Source organism: Cryptomeria japonica, chromosome 2 (genome assembly GCF_030272615.1).
Source record: "Cryptomeria japonica chromosome 2, Sugi_1.0, whole genome shotgun sequence".
Taxonomy (NCBI): domain Eukaryota; kingdom Viridiplantae; phylum Streptophyta; class Pinopsida; order Cupressales; family Cupressaceae; genus Cryptomeria; species Cryptomeria japonica.
The window spans coordinates 677,404,666-677,425,417 of record NC_081406.1 but is presented as its reverse complement, the minus strand read 5'-3'; the positions used below and the strand labels follow the sequence as shown (position 1 = coordinate 677,425,417).

General features: G+C 36.7%; 1 protein-coding gene across 8 annotated transcripts in view; it reads right to left on the bottom strand.

Annotated features, from left to right (window-relative positions):
• Positions 1-339: 339 nt before the first annotated feature.
• Positions 340-20,752, bottom strand: part of LOC131036882 (uncharacterized) — a 222,540-nt gene continuing 202,127 nt past the window's right edge. For 7 of the 8 annotated variants that reach the window (XM_057968889.2, XM_057968890.2, XM_057968892.2 and 4 more), the window contains 3 exons: positions 15,045-15,159; positions 752-831; positions 340-602 (listed from right to left, as the gene is read on the bottom strand). In XM_057968889.2, the coding sequence (XP_057824872.2) occupies positions 546-602; positions 752-831; positions 15,045-15,159 (252 nt within the window). In that variant the 3' untranslated portion in view covers positions 340-545. Of the gene's footprint in view, positions 603-751; positions 832-1,243; positions 1,315-15,044; positions 15,160-20,752 lie in introns of those variants that run through there. The other variant, XM_057968891.2, reaches the window with a different exon arrangement.

The window sequence follows — 20,752 nt, the reverse complement described above, 5'->3', positions numbered from 1 at the left end:
CCCGTTCTTTTGCACACCTTAAGTATTCATACAACTAGACCTCGTGGATTTGTGCTCTTCAGAGAAATTTTGAAGACTGATGATTGTTTGGTTGCTAATAGTTAAAGTTATTAATCTGTTTTAATATTATTTTACTGCTGTCACCAATATCTAGAATTTTTTTTGCCACCCCTCCAACCGCATACATGTGTTGCCCCATCCATGAAACTTGGAGAAAAATTAAGCTGGGTTCACTAAGAGGTTGTTTAGGACACAGTTTCAAGAACTTTGCTGTGAAACATTGAAACTGATGAATTGCATTTCAAAAAACCAATATTTTGGCTCTCCCGAACTGTACAGTAAAAGAACAAGTGTGTGGATAGCATTTTACTTTGATTTGATATTATTTTTGCAATTTATGTTATACATTTCAGATGTTTTCTAAAAGAAAATCACACAATTGAAAGGTCCTAGTTATTGGCTGATTTTTGTTGTACAAATATATACAGTGTGATTACACACCACTGGGAAATTTGAACTTCAAACCTCAGAAAAATTCAGTTCAATTACATGAGCCCAAAGCCTTGTGAATTGTTGATTGCTGTCAATAATCGCTCCTTAAGCTGTAACATAGGACATTATTCATGCACATGATTTAGTATTATTCGAACGATGGGAAAGATAAACAAAGGATTATGTAGACCAATTCATTCTTTATAGAAATTAAAAGACATCTTTATCATATATACTCCTTTAGAATTGAAACAAATACCTTTTCTTTATTTTGATACTCAGGCAGCAGCAGATGATTGAAACAAGTATGAGCAGTGGGTAACCTTTCAGAATCTGAACCTAAAATTCTCAATATCAAAAAAATAGTAAACAGAATAAGGGTATGAATGATGAGCTAGATCAACTCCAGGTTTACTTTTATATGAATCTCCTCAAAAACAAAATTAATCCTTCTACCAGTAAGAAGTTTTCAAGCAATAATGAAAATTCAATAGATTCATGAGAAGTGGGCTCGTTTAGGTGATCTAGGTTTCTAGCAGAAAAGGTCCCATGCAAAGCTTTCAAATGAAAGAAATCACATTAACGTCCACAGATGACAAGTCAGTAGTCGATGGGACCATCAATACATGATATAAAATATCAAAAAGCAACCTAAAAAGTATCCAAGATAAATACCAAAAGAAATACTATCTTACAGTGAATAGGGAAAAAACATAAGAAGAATTTTACAATTGCTAGATAAGATTTGCACCTGGGCATAAACAGTGGTGAAAGGTCACAAGAATAGCCCTTCCTCACCAATACCATGGTTTTCTTCAAATGCTACCTCAAATTGTCAAGTCAAATAATAGAGTATTGCAAACCTCTCTCAAATTAAATGGCATGAAATAACTTAAAATATAGTAAAAACACTGTAACAAATGGAAAGCATGTGATACTCACACAAGAATGGTTTGATAAAATTAATTGAGTCCATAACATGGAGTTTATGCCAAGAGAAACACAAAATTCGTGCATGAGACCCTCCTTTTTGTGAGCAATCCACAAGGAAATTGTTTTCTTATCTACCTTTTGTAATGTATGGAAATAGGGTTCGCGAGTTTATGCATGCAAACTAGAAATACGACCTATTTCACAATGATTATATTAAAAGGAGAATGAAGTCAATAGATTCAGCCTCAATTTTATTAGAAAGAGGGCTGAATGCAGATTGTATTCTACTCCCTTTTATTGAGTTGAAAATGAGCAATTGGAAGGATATGAATTGAATGTAAGAATTAGGGCTAGAAGGTACAAAATGAACAATGGACAACATAAACAGATAAATGTAGAATTGCTAATCACAAAACCAACCCAAAATTGGAAAGGGGATGTAGAGAAGAATTTGTGTTTGAAGCTTGGACATTAGCACGTAGGACATAGGTGCTATGGGCGATCTCGTCTAGGAAAAAGTGCCCTTGTCCTACTAATGAATTTCTGCACACTGATCTGGATTTTGACATCCGAGACACTACATTGGCACCCAATCAAATTTCAGCCTAAACCTTATCTGGGAGGACAATGGTGCCCTAGGCACCCCTGTCCAAGACAATGGCACCCAAAATGCCCTTATCTTGGTGTTTTCAGATGAGCTTTTGAGTTATGTGGTCTGTCTTTGAATTTTGAGTGCTTTTTGATCTTCCGTCTCTGTTGGGGACCTGTAGCTAAATCTGAATCTGCATAGGAGAAAAAAGGTGTTTGGGGGTTGTAAAGGGGTTTGCCCAAGTCAAACCCCAGGTTGGGACTCAACCCTACAACTATGATGAATTCAAAATAGAAATTTAAATTGAAATGATTGATTGAATTGATTATTCCTTCAATTGGTGATGCAATGCTCTTAGGATAAGTCCTCTATGTGTTGATGCAATAACATGATAAATCATCATAAAATCCATCATGAAATCATAATTGAAGATGCCTTGATGTAGCTTGCTACTCTTTAGACTTAGTTATGTTCTTGAAGTATTGCTCTTGAAATGTAACTTGTAGATGTAGGAATGTGATGATAGAAGATGATGAAATGAATTAAGGGAGATGTCTTATATAGGGATCCCAAAGTAAAATCACCTTTTGGCCGACTTAGAATTATCATATTTTTGCATTAGGGACAGTCTTGGAAATGGTAAGACCAACATATTATCCTCCCGAAATTCGAGCCAAAAAGCATCAGACAATGTCGCCTTGGGCACCTATGCTCTGACATAGGTGTGCCAAGCACCTACGTCCCAACAAAATAGGCCCGAATTTTTAGGGATGCAAGATAATAGGGCCCTAATATTAGAAATGCAATTTATAGGAGAAGATATAGTATTTAAGTGCGGGAAAAGTTGCATTGAACTTTGAAATGACATAGGGCCCGTATAATCATGAAATGAAATAAGATAAAGGGCACACCTTAAAATAAGGCCCCAAATAATAAAGTGTTGATGTATTAAAGTGAAATAAGACCCATTATATTGATTAAATCAGAGAAACATGACTCGCCCACACTCGCCCAAACTTGGCGAATCCAAGTCTGAGTCATACCCCCCGAGTCTGGTGAGCTCGGACTTGGACTCATCCGAGTCCAGGGGGTGAACTCGCCAGACTCGCCGAATTGGCGAGTTTGGCATATCGGCGAGTCTGGCATAAACTCGCCAAACTCGGCGAGTCCCGTGCCTGGGACTCGGCCGACCGGCTGGGCTTTAAAAAAGCCAAAAAAGAAAAACATTTTTTAAAGTTTTTTTAACTTGTTCTTTTTTTGTTATTTATCCTCTAACCCTAAAAGTGAACTTCATTTCATTCATTTGGCAAAATAGGAGGAGAAAAGTGAGTTGTGAAGAAAAACAAGGGTGCATTGAAGAAAAACTAGCAAGGAGGAAGCTCAAGATTTCTTCCCTTTATCACATTGGGGTTGCATTGTGTTTGGATTTGGTGCATCAAGAGTTGGATAGGAAGAATTTGCAGCTCATTTCAAGCTTGTTGTAAGAGGTAAGATTGTTTTATTTGAGATTTTTTTGTTTCTTGTATGCAAAAATTTCATTTTCTATTCATTTCTTTTGAAAGTTTTACATTTTTTTTCCAAAATCTTTTGTATGTTACTACATAGGGTTGTATGTAGAGTTTGTAATTTTTTTTAAAAAAAAGTAGGGTTTGAAATTTTGATCAAACCCTACATTTAAAAAAAAAAAAATTACAAACCCTACCTTAGTTTTTTTGAAAAAAATGTACAACGAGAATGAATGTATTAATTTTTTTTGTATTTGTAATGTCTAATGACTTATAATTTATTGCAGCAACCTTCACTTTCTTATTTAAGTTTCACAAAACTATCATACAATGTCTTCATCTTCTAGAACCCCAATTAGAAAGGACCCCGCTTGGAAATTTCACGAAGATTTTTCTGGGCAAAGAAAGGGGCAGACAAAATGTATGTTTTGCAAAACAATATTCCATGGAGGCATTTATAGATTGAAATACCATATTGCTTGTGTGCGTGGCCATGATGCCGACCCATGCATTGAAGCAACGACTTAGGCCATACGCGAGTGCTATGTAATGGTTGAAGAAATTGAAAACAAAAAGAAGCAAAAGGAGGATTGTGTGGAGGATTGTGTGGCTATTGGAAGTGGGACAGATTTAGGTTGTGTTGGAGGGCCTTCTTCCATGCCTCCACATCTCACCATGCTATTGCTGGTGGTAGTGCTTTTTCTTCTGCAGGTGCCACTACTCATGTTCCTAGCACTGCCAGTGGTAGTGGGACTAGGAGTGTTAGCATTGGACCTAGAATTCGTAAATCTAGGTTGGATACCTTCTTTGTGCTTCGCACTACTCCTGGGTCCCAACAGTCGCTTGAGAGCATGGGTTGGAACAAGGAGGTCCATGATGCCGCTAAAATGGCAGTTGGCAGGTTTTGGGTTTACGGCAGTGTTCCATTCTTTATAGACAGGTGAATGTTTTATGTTTGATTGTTTTAATTTTTATACTTTGATTCTTCGTTTTATATTTTCTCGTACATACTTAGCTTATCTCATTTAATTTATTTGCGACAGGTCTCCTTATTGGCAAGAAATGGTTAATGCCCTTACCATATGCAGGGTGGGGTTCAAAGCCCCTTCTGAGACTGATTTGAGGGGCCCATTTTGACTCAATTGGTGAATGATGTGAAGAAGGAATTAGGTGAACAACGCCAGATATGGAGCACTAAAGGTTGCAACATCATGACTGATGGTTGGACAGATAGGAGAAATAGAACTCTCCTTAATTTTCTTGTTTCTTCTGTAGGTGATTGATTAATTTTAGTTTCATTTAGTCATTAATTTTTTATTTTTCAATTAATGATTTATTGAATGATCATTGATCTTGCTTTTCAAGTCCATTGATGCCTCCGCCCATTGCAAGAATGCCACCAACCTATGTGAGCAGATAGAGGAGTTGATTGATGAGGTGGGTGAGGAGAATGTGGTACAGGTGGTGACTGACAACGCAACAAATTATGTTGCTGCAGGTAAACTTTTGATTACAAATACAAACTAATTTTGTTTGCAAATTAATTAATATTTTGTAACTTCATTAATTACAATGCAACAAATTATGTTGTTGCAGGTAGACTATTGATGGAGAGGCACCCATCTAGAGTTTGGACTCCATGTGCCGCCCATAGCATTGACCTCATGTTGGAGGATATTGGAAAACTCCCATGGGTCAAGAGATCTGTAGAAAGGGTGAGAAATGTGTGCAAATTTGTATATAATCATTCATGGGTGTTGGCTCTTATGAGACAATACACAGAGCAGAAGGAGTTAGCTTGTCCAGGAATCACAAGATTTGCCACAAACTTCATCACATTGCAGTCCATGCTTCGCTATAAGTCATCCTTGATACGTATGATTGTTGGTGAGGGGTGGTCTTCCTCATCCTATGCTACCACCCCTGCAGGGAAAGATATGGCAAACTGCATTTTTGATGAGCGAGACTTTTGGATCCCTTGTGATGAGATAGTGAAGGTAAATTTTTTATAAATTCTACAATTTAACTTTTTGTTTTATAACTTATTCATCATATTCTCTTATTTGCTCATTTTTCTAAATTACACAATATTTTCAATTTTGCAGTTTGTTAAGCCCTTGGTGGTTTTGTTGTGAGTTGCGGATGGAGAAAAGCCCGCAATGGGCTACATATATGAGGACATGGATAGGGCAAAAGAGGGCATCAAATCCATCTATGAAGGAGATGAGAGCAAGTATGGTCCCATTTGCGAGATCATTGATAGGAGTTGGCGTCATCAGCTTCATAGGCCCATCCATGCAGAAACCTATTATCTGAATCCGACATTCCATTTTAGCCCTACTTCCAAGGCTGATGTGGAGGTCCTTAATGAGCTATACTCAATCATGGAGAAGATGGCACCTGTTGGTACTACTCAGACAGAGCTTATTCGAGAGCTACAATTGTTCTCAAATGCACAAGGGGAGACCTTCTCTCGTCCTATTGCCAAAGAAAATAGGACAACTATGATGCCAGGTAAAAATCTATTGTAAGGCTTAATTTTAGTTTTATTGTATATTGTTAAATGAGTTATGAGTGAGACTGATTTTATTTATTTTTCTCATTTCAAACTCAGATAATTGGTGGAGCTTTTTTGGCCCAATGACACCAAATATTTAGAAGTTGGCCATTCGCATCTTGGGCCAACCATGCAGCACATCTGGTTGTGAGTGCAATTGGAGTATGTTTGAGCACATACAATCCAAGAGGCGCAATAGATTATCCGTGGAGAAGGTGAATGATCTCGTCTTCGTTCACTACAACCTCCGCTTGAGAATGAGAAAGAATGCATTAGCTGACATCTCTCCTATCATTCTAGATGAGGTTGATCTTGATGCAGAGTGGGCCACTGAGATTGATCATGCGGCTGTCTTTAGTGATGATGACACTGATTGGATTGACCAAGTAGATATAGAGACTGTGGCTATAGCCATGGTAGAGGAGGAGCGGAGAGCACGAGCAGAGACAGGAGATTCAGAGGCAGATACCGATAGTTACACAGATGTTTGTGATGTTGGTGAGTATGGCATGGTGTCATGAGAAGCGACTATGGCTGTCGAATCATCCAGGACCTACCTTAGATGCCTTCGCAGGGGGTCAGGGCCAGAGGGTGCATGCTCCTCTGAGCCATAGGCTTGTAGTTGTATTTACCTTTGTATTTGTATGGACCATTTGATGATGATCATATGATGACATGGATTTTTTATTCCATGAGTTTTGTAATATTGTATACATTTGACAATATTTATATATCTATGTTTGTTATTTCCTTCAGCTACAATTTGCATTTATGCTTATGTGATTGATGTATACTTGTGTATGTAATCAAATGAGTCGAGTTTGATGATGTTATTGTGTCTTTACGGTGTATTCAATAAAGGGTGCATGAAACAAGTTTTAAATCTTTAAAAATCTCTAAATTTCTTGAGTTTTTCACTTTCTCGAGTCCAGCCAAGTTTGACTTCGAGTCCCAAGTCCGAGTCCGAGTCAGCCTTGTCGAGTCCAAGTCCCGTTTCTTTGGATTAAATATTAATTTAATACAAAAAAGGTCCTATAATGCATAGAGGAATGGGAGATACTAAAATGATTGCAAGGAGAGCGTAAAATTGGATACCCTAGTAAAAGGTATACAATTTATGACGCTACACTGTTCACATATACATGAAGGGTTGCAGCCACTGAGTTACTAGACCTCCTTATAGTTTAGGTGTGGTTCAGTTTCCTCCATCATCTCCCTTGAGTCACATTTGAGTGCTTGGGCCTTCTAGTTTGGTTTGATACTATGCTACTTTGGATTATTTTACAAATGAAAAGAATATCTTGCTTACTGACCTAATCATCTTGGATTATTGTGACAATTAAAAATCTTTAATTGGGGCCGACCTCCCCTGTTGTGGCCTCCACTTTAGTGGTGTTTAAATTAACAATAATAAAAAAAATTGTGCCCTCTTCATAAAGGAGCAACCTCATTTGGTTTTAGCACCCAGCTTGGGCATATAAACTAAACCAATAAATAAAGGGCCAACCCCTCCTTGAAAGTGACACTCACATTGCTAAAGTTTTTCCAATCAAATAAAAAAAAAAATTACCTGCAGCCTTGGCCAACCTAGGATGGAGGGTTGTAACCGTTGCATGAAGAGGTGTCTTAGCATGTATAAATAGCAGATCGTTTGAGGATTAAGGGGCAAGAAATTATTGAACATCTTTCCTATTTAGAGCAGAATTTAAGGGTGAATTGTTGCAGACTTATGAGCAGAATGTATTGAAGATTAGATGTAGACTTTGTGAAGACTTTGGAGTAGATTTTAAGAGATATATTGAGCATATGCTAAGGAAGATTTTGGTGAAGTTTTGAGTCAATTTGTAAAGGAGAATTAGATCTGTTTCAAGAAGAGGATCAAATAATCATCACATTATACTTTTGGAGGTTAGTGCCTTGCATTCAAGGAGATTGGTGTCTCTAGTGGGTTGGTGCCAAAAAATCATCTAAAGGCAATTGGTGTCTCCTATGGGTTGGTGTCTATGAAGATTGTAAAAAGTTCTGAACACAAAAGCAATATTTTTCTGTGGTTTTCTCCCGCAAGTGTTTCCATGTAAATAGTGTGTTTTTCTTGTGTTCCTAATTGTTAGATGCTTTAAAATTGTGGTAGAATAGGAAATTTTGCTTCAAGTGTTTGTAGAATAAAAATGAAAGCAGCGAGGATAAAGAGGATCACTCCATGAAGAAAGGAAGAAAGCACCATCAAAAGAAGAGCCTCAAGCAGGGTCATTATAAAAAGAAGAAGACAACTTCTTGCAAATACAAAAAGAGTCTTTATTCAAGAAAAGACAATAGGCCATCAAAGGGAAGCAGGAAGAAAGTCCAAGCTATGATGGAGAAAAAATACTCTTCATGGCAATGGAAGTCAAGGACGATAAAGATGAAGAGAAAGAAGAAAAAGAGGTCGCAATGAAGATGAAGAAGTAGACCTTGAGGAAGAACTCCACTATGCTTACAGAGAAAACGAGAAGCTTAAGAAAATAATCTTGAAACAAAAGGTACGAATTCAAGAGGAACTAAAACAAAGTCTTGACAAATTGGATAAAATGATTGTAGATCTAAGAGTACAATTAGAAGATGCAAAACCGATTGAGGAGATTATAAGAGATCAGCTTAAAGAAAAGGAATCTAATTGTGAAAAATTGGAGCTTCAAATCATTTCTTTAAGAAAGGAGTTGGAGAAAGCCATTGAACAATTGAATCGAAGCTTGAAGTTTAATAAAAAACTAAAATATTGGATGTTATCCTCAATTCGCAAAGGTCATTGTTTATTAAAATTGGTCTTGATTTTGTTGAAAATCAAATGAATACAAAGGAGGCTACAAGTTCTAAAGCTATGGATTTGCCACAAAAGATGAGTGAAGAATGGCCGAAAAATCTACATTGAGGTTCTCAAGAGTTCCACCAAAAGGAAAGGCAACAAGACAGAGGAGAACAAGGAGGAGGAGAATAAAATCCTGCAAAAGAACAATCCACTTCCAAAGGCAAACAAGGATAGCTTCCAAAAGTCCTTTCATCAAAGACAGCCATGTATAACTGGGTTCCATCATTCCTTTCATGGCTATTGTTTTACATGTAATCATTTTGGTCACAAAGGAGTAGATTGCAGAATTCATACAAAGAGTAATACTAGTTTCTCCAAAAGGAACTATAATTCATTTTCTCTAATAGATTATGCATCATATGCTACAAGTGCAACAATTTAGGGCACACAACACGTTTTTGCAGAACTATTTTTGCTGATCCTCCAAGACAAAACGAGGAGGATATTCATGATAAAAAGAAGGATGAATCAACTAAGGCTTGGAAGAAGAAAGAGTAGGAGCAACAAAACAAAGAAGAATCCATGCTTGTTCAAATAAATCTAGACGCAAGCAAGAAGGAGATAAATAGTGTGTTGATAGCGGTTGTTCAAGACACATGACAGGCTCAGATACCGGTTCTTGGGGAAAATGGTCAGGTCCGGGTCCTGGTTCTTGCCCAGTCCTGGTCCGAGCCTGGTTCAACCTGGGTTCCACCCGAGTCCTGCCCTGGCGGACCTGTGTGAACCCAAGCCCATGGGTTCCCAAAAACAGGGCCCACGAGTCATAAAACAAAAAAAAAGCAAATAAAAAACAATTTTTTTAATGGTTTTTTTAACATGTAACGTGGTTTTTTAACTTGAATCAATTGAAACTTGAAACTTGAATATTATCTTTTTTACGAATTATGAATATGATATTACATTTACGATATATGAATATCAGAATATTTATTGGCATTGGCAATTATGGATTTATGATTTATGGTTTATCTGTTATCATTTATGTATCATTGTATGGGAAAGTTACATTGTATGTTTCATATTTGTATGTTTGAACTGTGAACATATATAATTTTGATGTTTCAACATATATATACATATGTCAATATAATATATATATGTGTGTGTGTGTGTGTGTGTGTGTGTACGGATGAACCCGAACCCGTACCCTTACCCAAGAATTATTTTTTTGGCCAAATCTACGAATCCATACCCGAATCCCAACCTGAATCCAAACCTGAACCAGTAACTTAGATGACAGGTGATAAGAGTAAATTTCTTACTTTTGAACAAGTGGATGAAGGAATAGTAGACTTTGGAGACAATTCTAAGGAAAGGCACTCTTAGTATAGATAATGGAATAACAAGAACTGAGAATGTCCTCTATGTTAAAGGGTTGAAGCCAAATTTCCTTAAGTGTGAGTCAAATGTGTGACCAAGGGCACACTCTCACATTTCACCCTAGAGGATGTGAAATCAAGAAGGATGGGAAATTGATAGCATATGCATACAAACAACAAATAATCTCTACATTCTCAATGAAATCAAAAGAAAAATGTCATGTCCCCATTTCTCTAGCTATATTGATGTTTGAATTTGCTTGACATCCATCCCCACAAGCGAATTCGTAGTGTAAGGGGATGATTGTTTAGCCAAATGGGTCATTTGTTTAGACATATTTTGTTGTGGTGAACTTATAATAATATAACTTTATAATTTTATGTTATAAAGTTACTTTTTTCTAAATATAGAAAAAGGTTAATAAAAGTAACTTATAAGTTGCCAATTAATTCAATAAGTAACTTTATTTAAAAAGTTACATGACCCTCTTCCCTAGGCAATTTAATAAATTAAAAAGGTGGTCAAATTTCATGTTGAAGTCACCCTTGAGGTTGAGCACTCAATTGGAGGGAGAATAAGATTCTTTAGCATCTTTGGAGATGCCTTGTGGAGGTTCGATGAGTTTATGAATCTTTTTTTGAGAAGAGGCAATTCATTCTTTGTTTTGTGTTTTATGAATTTTATGCATCCTTTGGGTTGTGGAGGTCTGCAGCAGCACAAATTTACCTGAGCTGCCTTTGGAGGATGTGAATCCTTTAGATTTAGGTGGTGTGGACGAAATCCCACACTCCTCTCTTCAGCACAGCAGCATCATTAGAGGTTAATTTGGACTTTGGGGTTCGATTTACTCCAAGATTTTATTCTTCACAGCATAGTCAGGTCTGTTATATAAGATCTGAGCATTTGGATCAGAGATTGCAGCAAGGAATAAGCTACAAATGCCAGCCATACAACTCCCTTGGCCAGCCGTACCATTCACTTGCCTGGGGTTTCAATAAAAATAAACTAAAGGGTTTTGGCACCACTATTGGTGTGTGAATTCATTGTTGGAATATTAATAAGTGATCAGAGTTAGTTTGGTGTGAAGAAAATATCAGATTTGGGCAGCAGCAGCAATTCTTTGAGGAAAAGAGACATAATTTGGGAATCTTGCCTGGCAAGAATTTGGAATTTCAACTAGGTCTGAATAATTTTTCAATATTAGTTTTTGTAATTATCCTAGATTAAATAAAGTCATTTGCAGCCATTGGTAGCAGCTGGAGGTGTTTGGATCAGTCACTGCTTCATTCTAGGCTCAAATTCCACCCTCAAACCCCAACATTGGACTCCTCTTGGTAAGCCTTGAACGGCTTAATTCTATCAAGAATCCTCTTTATTGTTTATTTGTACTTGCTGCAATTAATAATCAGAATTCTGGAAACTATTATCAGAATTTCCATGTATTGTCAAAAATCCAAAAAACTTCAAAAAAATTGAAAATACAATAAACTTCCAAAAACTCTTTTTGCTGGTCAAAGAATTTGAATTTGTAAACAATCAGCGGTTTGGTTAAGAATTTTAGTCAGGGATCTTTAACAAAAGATGTTATATGGGGCTAGAAGACCAGCTAGTTATAGCACAAGAGGATGGGGCACCTTAACTTTGACAATCTTGTCAAGATTAGTCGTAAGGAAGTTGTGAGAGACATACCAAGCATTTCAAAGCCTACAAACATCACCTGTAAGAAATGTCAACTTGGGAAGCAAACTAGAGTGATTTTTAAATTAAAGGAACACTTTGCATCGACACCGTTGGAGCTTGTAAATATAGAACTCCGTGGTCCAATCAAAACAAGAACCATGAAAGGAGAAAGGCATTTTACGTTATAGAGTTAGAGGATGGATCCAAACCGATGATTACCACACCATGTAGACATTTGAAGATGCCTAAGGATAAGATAAAAAATGCTATTAAGAAGTTGCTTGATATGGGGCATCTAAGACCAAGTAAGAGTCCCTTTGCTTCTTTAGTGGTGTTGGTTAAGAAAAAAGATGGAACAATGTGTATGTGCATAGATTACAAAGCCCTAAACAAGAAGACAATCAAGAACAAACATCCCATCCCTCAAATTGACGAGCTTATCAAATGAGTTGCATGGTGCTTGTTATTTCTCCCATTGACTTGAGGTTGTTTACTATCAAAATCAGATGTGCAAGGAGGATGTGGAGAAGATTGCATTTGTGTGTCATTTCAATCACTTTGAGTTCTTGGTGATGCCCTTTGCGTTAACCAATGCCCTAGCCACTTTCCAATTGTATGAAAAAGGTTTTTTGTAATCAACTTAGGAAGTTTGTTCTCGTATTCTTTGATGATATCTTGATCTTTAATAGGACATGGGAGGAACATATGAGGCACCTTGATGAGGTATTGGGCATCCTAGAGAGGAAATCATTATATGCCAAGGAGTTTAAGTGTGATTTCGGCATGACGGAGCTTCTCTACATTGGCCACATCATTAGCTCTAAGGGTGTGGGAGTAGATCTTGAGAAGATCAAAGCAATTGTTGATTGGATTGCACCCACAAATCTCTCACAGTTCAAAGAATCCTTTGGGTTATGCAGTTTCTACTGAATATTTGTTAAGGGTTTTTCATAGGTGGCAGCTCCACTTACAAATCTAGCCAAGAAGGGGGCTTTTGTTTGGTCACTTGCAATGCAATGGTGCTTTGATCACTTCAAGCAAGTAATGAGCACTTGCCTAGTTTTAGCTATTCCTTATTACTCCAAAACATTTGAGTTGGAGTGTGATGCTTTAGGAGAGGGAATAGGAGTTGTATTGATGCGGGATAAGCATCTAATTACCTTCAAAAGCAAGACTTTGAGGCGTGCTAAAAGGAGTTAATCTATATGTGATAAGAAGATGATGGTCATTATGCATGCTTTGGCCAAATTCAGGCCATACCTGGGAGACAAGTTAATTGTTAAGACCAATCACACCAATCTCAAATACTTCCTGAACTAGAAGGACCTTAATGAGAGGCAGCATAAGTGGGTGAGGAGGCTTCAGGCATATGACTTTGACATTGTTTATGTCAAAAGAAAGAAAAATATTGTTGCAAATGCCCTGTCCAAGAGATCTCATTTGTCTTCTTTAGTGGCGATTACTGTTGATTGGGGCGAGTTGATCTCAGCAGAGTATTCTAAAGACACTTGGGCTATCGGCATTATTGAGGGTACCGTACAGGATGATAGGTAAACTATGATTAATGAGGTGATTATCTACAAGGAAAGAATTTATCGAGTAACCAACTCAGAGCTTAAGGTGAAAATTTCGAGGACTTTGCATGATGCACCTATGGCTGGACCCGAGTTTCTTCAAAACATATAGGCAGATCTACATATAGACAGGTATACATATATGCACACTCTAAAAGATTCTCTAAGGGGGAATTACACATAAATGAAAGTATCTATGTTTTTTGACTTAGAAATAGGTACTAGATTGTTAATAGCCTTGCCTTGAAAATGGGATTTTCATATAATAAAATTTTAAACAGGTAATCAAAACACGCAAACAACACCTTCTAACTGATTAAAACAGGGACCAGCTATTCGATGCAAACAAGACTCTGAAGGGAATAACACAGAGATTGACAACACAGAATTTCAAGAATTAAATAGTTAAGCTGTATGCAAAGCTATAAACGCCTTTGTTGCCAAGAAACACCCTTTTTCTGCCCTTTCTGAATTCTATTCAATGGAAGACTAGTGATGCTTCTGCCATCTGAAGAGCAGCTCAAACCTGCTAGTATGGTGTTCTGCGGTCTCCATTCTGCTCTTTCTATTCTTCTGTGGAGGAATGAGAAAGGATTGACGAGTTTAAGCCATGTAAATACACAAAAATGTTCTTTGATAAATACCATGTCAGCCTTAATCATGCCGTTACACAGCTAGGTTAGCCATCTAAGAAGAAAAAAATGTTTTTTTATTTGAAAATTTTGCATTGGTGTGACACAATGAACATTGGAAATGCAATCTGCCAAAACATTACAAAGAGTTTTCATCAATACAACAGAAGATGTTCATCTAGGATCAGCAAGAATAAATGAATCAATTTAAGAGCACTGCCCACAACAATGCCAACAACTCATATATTCAGCACATCTACATAACTTTGAAGTCAATCATTCCAATAAAATATAATTTCATATAATGTCATGTTTCTTGCATATATAACAAAATGTTTAATCATCTGTCAACAGTGAGCTTACTACTTTATCCCTTGTTCCCGAGGGACTAACCGCATTTAAACTTTAGAGAACTCTTACATTCGTTTTGCTTTCCTTATTCCTACAATTACATCACATTTTTCTTTGGGTTTGTTATTGTTTTGGAGATTTCATATCTTCCATGGTTAGCTGTAGTCAGATGTTGTGGTTAAGGGATTTTAACCATTTTCAGTTTACCTTGCGGTGCTTTACTTTTTTACTTTTTGTATTTTTGTAATTAATTAATTTCATAGCTAAGGGTCTTCTTACATTAGTTATTTTCTATTCTAAATGGTTAAGGCTTTCGAGTTTGTTGACCTGACCTACTTTGATAATTTCTGAACATTAATATGTTTTTTTCTTTGCTAATCTCTTCCACTTTCTTGGAACAAATCAATATTTGAGGGGTTTTTCTTCCTTTTGTATAGCTTTTCCAATCAGCAACATAACATTGATGAATCGTCCTTAGGTTACACCATCTATTTTTTTCAGATAACTTATTTTCTGAAATTTGTTCATATTCTGATTACTTGGCAAGTAGGGTATATGAAACAAACCATTCTTAGAAATAACAAACCGAAGGTTTGCAAGACCCTTAATCGGAGCACGATCACTGCCTGTTACAAAGAAAAGCAGCTTCTTTTTGTTCTCCTTGTCAAGAGAATGAATAATCTGCAATAAGAAACCACAGTTAAGTACAACGTACTAAATTACACTCTATAAAGTGAATTAATTGCTACAGTATACAAGGACATAATGGGAGCATTAAATTATTCAAAGTAGCAGAAAAGAAAAATTATGATTTCTTTGTCTGCAAAGTAGAGAATGGAGGTTTTTTTGCATGTTTTCAAGTTGGCCTCTGTTAGTGATTTTGATTAGATAAGCCATACACTATTTTCTGATCATTCAAAAGTTACCATTAGAAAACTAATCAATGACATTCTCCCATTACGAGAAAAAATATATAGTGTGCTCAACAACAGTCCACAAAGACCTCAATCCTTAACTAGGATTATGAACCAAGCTCAAATAACATTCAATATCCCATCGAAAGTAGAAAGGAAAACTAGCAAGATGGAGGATGTGGACAGAAAAGTTAGAAATCAAAACAAAGACAAGGCATGAAAGCTGGAGGAAAAAAAATAAGGTAATTCTGAACCGGTGGAATTTTCACATATGGTTTGTAAAACATCTTATTTTTTAAACACAGTTGCAAACTTCAATTTTTTAAGAAGACTACTCTTTTTATATTTCGTTATCTCATTTTTATGGATTTACTTTGTTCATAGGTTGTGTAGATTGTATTGCTTCAAGACTTTATCTATACCTTGTCGCGTGAGGCTAAGAAAGCTTTTGTTGCCCAAGACTTAAGACTTTGTAAATGTTTTAATCTGGTTAATATAAATGAGAGCAGCCCCCAAGGTTGCAGTTTATCTAGCAAAAGAAAAATTATTATTCATATAAATATCAAAATATTTATAATTAACAATGTACATAATATATATTATTATTTATGCATTGTATCTTATTATTAACTATATTAAAAAAATCATATATTTGTGGTTACTATGATACATTATCTACGACACCATCCCCTTGCCCTGCCCAAATTCAGACCCTCTGTCCCATTGTCCCCAGAACTCATCCATCTACCTCCCCATTACAAATCTCCATGGACCTATGCAAGGAGGCCAAAAATGGTACATATGGAGATTCTCGAGAAGAACCTAACAACTAAATTATTGGTAGTAGGTTTGGCATGAATGCATTTCCAAAAGATACTTGGTGAAGTCTAGGTAAGCAAACTATTTGACCACCAACTTTCCATTTGGTTGGACTGGAATAACAAAGAATAGAAGTACTTGGAGTCCTCATGGGGCAAAAGGTAATTTTTGGTACTTAGAAAATTCTATTTAACTTCATTGTTATCTCATTACAGAAGAAGGCATACAATGTATTTGGTTGGTAGCAGCCAAAGGCAACCACAATTGGAAAAAGAATGTTATCTCCATTGAAAGTAAAAAGGAAAAATATATAATTGATTTTAAAAATCAATCAATGAGTGAGGAAGCAAATTCCTTGGATTTATTTGATTCTGATTTTGGAGAAAAAGCAGACATAGAAACACGATCAAGGTCCTGTGGAGATGGGCATTGTAAGAATCTTTGAATTGTAGTTGTGTTCAGAAGATAAACAAACTCCTTTCGTGGCATATTCTTCTAGCAAATGTAGGCCTATGTAGTATTTATGCCAAACTACAATTTTATTATAGCAAGTTACAGAGATCAATGAAAGATGAAAATGAACTATGAGATGATAAGAAGCAAATGAACCATTTGAAGTTAAAATTCAAAATAAAACTTAGAAAAAATGAAAGGTACAAGTACGGAAGACAACATACATGGTTTACAATTAATAATTTATTCTCCAAGGCTGAAAGCTATCAATTACATAGGCCTAGCTAAACTATTTAAAATAAACTTCATGAGCAAAAAAGTTCAAATTATCAAAAAATTTGGTTTGGAGCCAATTAATACTTGTTTTACTAACAAAAGTTCAAGGGTATCTCATTCATATTGCTTACATCAAAATACAAGGTGAATTGATGAAGTTTGATGAAGAAATCAAAGACAAATTAATTAAGTCAGAAACAATATGGGTCACACATGGCTAAAACGGAAATAAAGGTAATGCGACTCACTACACAATGGAGAGAAAAGGAGAAAATGAAAAAAGTATAAACTAAAGTTCTTTAATTCATTGTAAGCCCTTACCATTTATCTGCCATAAGGCATGTTAAAGAAGCTTCAACTAATCAATCTTCAAAAGAATGGGAAGAGATTTTGAAACAAGCCATATGGTCCTGTTGTGACCATTTCACACATCGCCCCATTGCAAATGGGGACCCCTGCTTTTTGCTTTCTAGGGTTTGTTTTTGTAGGTCTTTTAGGGTTTTGTCTATTAGCCTTTAGCTTTCGAGTGTCGCCAAGGGGATCACCTGGATAGCAGGTTCTGCTTGAGTTAGGTCAAGTTGGTGAGTGATGAAGTCTGGAATGTCCTGATCCTGAAAATTGGCTAAGTCTGGAATGTCCTGATCCTGAAATTTGGCTAAGTCTGGAATGTCCTGATCCTGAAATTTGACTAAGTCTGAAAAACTGAAAATCCTCCAAAAACTAGATTTTGCAATATAACTCCTGGAGGTCTGAAACCACTCTGAATCTTTCTTATACTTAAATGTTATATTCCATAAAATGATCCTGACGGAGAGTTCAAAAAGTCAAATTTTGCTCCTGACCCTTCCAGAGGGTCCAAAGCGAATTTCGCTCCTAACCCTTCCAAAGGATCCAAAGCGAATTTCGCTCCTGACCCTTCCAAAGGGTCCATAGCGAAAATCAACCTAGGACTCATTTCTTGCCTTATTTGACCAAATTTTGATTTGCAAGGCATTTTGTTTGGACTTTGGAATTGATTGAAAACCCCCAAAAAATTGAATAGTCTAGCCTGGAATGAAGATTTCACTCCTGACCCTTGCTGAGGGTCCAAGGCGAAAATTTTATATGAGCTTATTTTTCACTAATTTTGGCTAACTTGTTTTGTGCAGGGTCTCCCAGAAGGAAGATTGGACGTCACTTGATGCAATTGAGGGTTTGGAAGCATGAAAAATGGTGAATTTTGGGCAACAAAGGTAAATTCGCTCCTGACCCTTGCTGAAGGCCCAGGGCGAAATTTTGAATTTCCCTTATTTTGTAGTGAAAAAGGTCAAGTCTTGGGCATGAATGAAAGAAGGACAACTCCCTTTACCCTCTGGAGAAGTTTTAACTTAAAAGAATAAAGGATTTTGCCTAAAACCAAAATTTCGCTCCTGACCCTTGCTAAGGGTCCAGGGCGAAAATCTTAGTAGAAGACATTTCTTGCCTTGTTTGGTCAAATTGAGGTGATTTTGAGTTTGAAAAAGGAAGAACCAAGCCTAGAAAAGGAAATTCGCTCCTGACCCTTCTAGAGGGTCCAGGGCAAAAATCCTAAATCCTATCTTTTCTTCCAAAGTTTGAGCAAGGCCAAGCTTAGACATGGGTGTAAAATGACATTTGAATTGCCTTAAAGTTGGGTTGGATTGCTAAGGATGCAAGTTTTGATGCCAAGAGGAAAATTCGCTCCTGACCCTTTCTAAGGGTCCAGGGCGAAAATCTCATAATCTCCCATTTTGCCTTGCAAAACAAAATCAAACTTGGATTGGGAGCAAGAAGAAAGATATTTCTTGGCATTGTGAGGTTGATTGAAGTTGGAATGATCAAGAATTTGCTCAAAAAACTCAAAATCGCTCTTGACCCTTGCTGAGGGCCCAGGGCGAAAATTGCAAAGTCAACCTATTTCTCTTGAGTTTTTGCTAAGGCAAGGATATCCTAGGGTAAAAATGGCCTTCAAAAACATGATGAATAAAGATTTGCTTCCAAAACTTGATGATTCTAAGCCAGGGAAGAAAAATCGCTCCTGACCCTTGCTAAGGGCCCAGGGCGAAAATTTGAAAAACTCTTATTTCACCTTGTAGAAACAAAGCAAATTTGGATGAGATGAATGAAAGGGATCATTGCATTACCTAGCAATGAACGAAAGATTCGAGAGAAGTTGATGAAGGAGTAAGCCTAAGGAGAAAAGGTCGCTCCTGACCCTTGGAGAGGGTCCAGGGCGAAAAACACCAAAATCACACTTTTCTCCTAAGTTGGATAGAACTAAGTCTGGAATTCAGTGAGAAGACCTATTTGAGATGCCTTGAAGAGATTTTGAACTTTGAAAAATGTCAATTTTGAGCCAAATTATGAAAGTCGCTCCTGACCCTTCCAGAGGGTCCAGGGCGAAATTCCTCTAAAAGCATTATTTCCTTCAAGATTTTTGATGAAGTAACTCAGTGGTGCAAGGAAATGGATCTTGGAAATTGCGTTGAGAGTTCAACAATCAAGCTAAGGTGGATTATAACCTAAAATGAGAAAATCGCTCCTGACCCTTCCAGAGGGTCCAGGGCGAAATCCACATTTCCACCTAAATTCCTCATGCAGAATACCAAAATTTGAAATGCAAGACCTTAACTGGATATGAATTCACCCTCTAGGGGATTTTAGAGTCAAGATATGAAATATTCAAGGCTAAATTTGGAAAATCGCTCCTGACCCTTGGAGAGGGTCCAAGGCGAAATCATTAGCAAGCTTCATTGAGACCTTGATCAAAAAATTGATATTCTCCAGTTTGCACTAAATCACCAAAATTGCTAAATTTGAGACATTTGGAAAATTAAATTTAAATTCGCATTAATTTAAAAGCATTTTGCATTTAATAAATTAATTTTAAGCCTTGAAATAATCAAAATTTTACCTTAGAGGATTAAAATTAAAATGAGCGCTCAAGGGAATTGTTTTGCCTTTATAGGCAAGTCGGCCACCCTTTTTTAGAGATTTTATTTATTTTTTACCCCTTTTTTGCCAAGTCGGCCTTGAAGGGAGTAGGGTGAGTGCTCTATATAATGGAGGAGTGTTGCTTCACATTTCAAATCATTCATTCATTCCTTCTAAGTGCAAAATTGGAGGGCAATTTGAGGAGCGAAATCCAGCAGAGTGGAGGTGAAATTTTACTAAGTGTTGGAGGCTAAAGAAGGAGAAGCTCTTTTGGAGGCTAATGGAGGCGTAATTCATCCAAAGGGAAGACCACAATTCAACCCTTGTCCAGCAAAATCCGGTCTTCTTTCATCATTTTCCAAGGTTGTATAGTTAGGCTTTCAAAGGAGGAGGTATGAAGAATTTTTTGAAGTTCTTATTCAAGATTTATTGTGATTTCATAGCAATTTTGTAAAAGTCTAAGTCTTGAAAATCCAATTTCCATTCATAATTAGTTTGAAAATGTATAATTCTTGATTTATCATGTCTTTTTCAAATTAATATCTTAAGTTATACCCTTGAAAGGTCTTAAATTTCATGCTTTAAGGTTTGATGCTCAAAGACTAACTTTAAATCTTTTGTGTAGGCATCAAATGGCGGCCCCGGAGTCGGAAGATCAACTACTTGGAGGACCCTCATCAAGGAAGATCAAGTCGGGACAAGGACGACCTCCCCAATCTAGCATTGACAAGGACGGCCTTCTTCGGTCAAGCATCATCAGGAATAACCTCTTCCAATCCAGCATTCCAAGGTGAGGTACATCATCATCCTGCACATCAAAGACAAAAGAAGTCAAAGCAAGGATTCGTCGAAGAAGCAGATAGTTTCAGAAGAGTTAATTA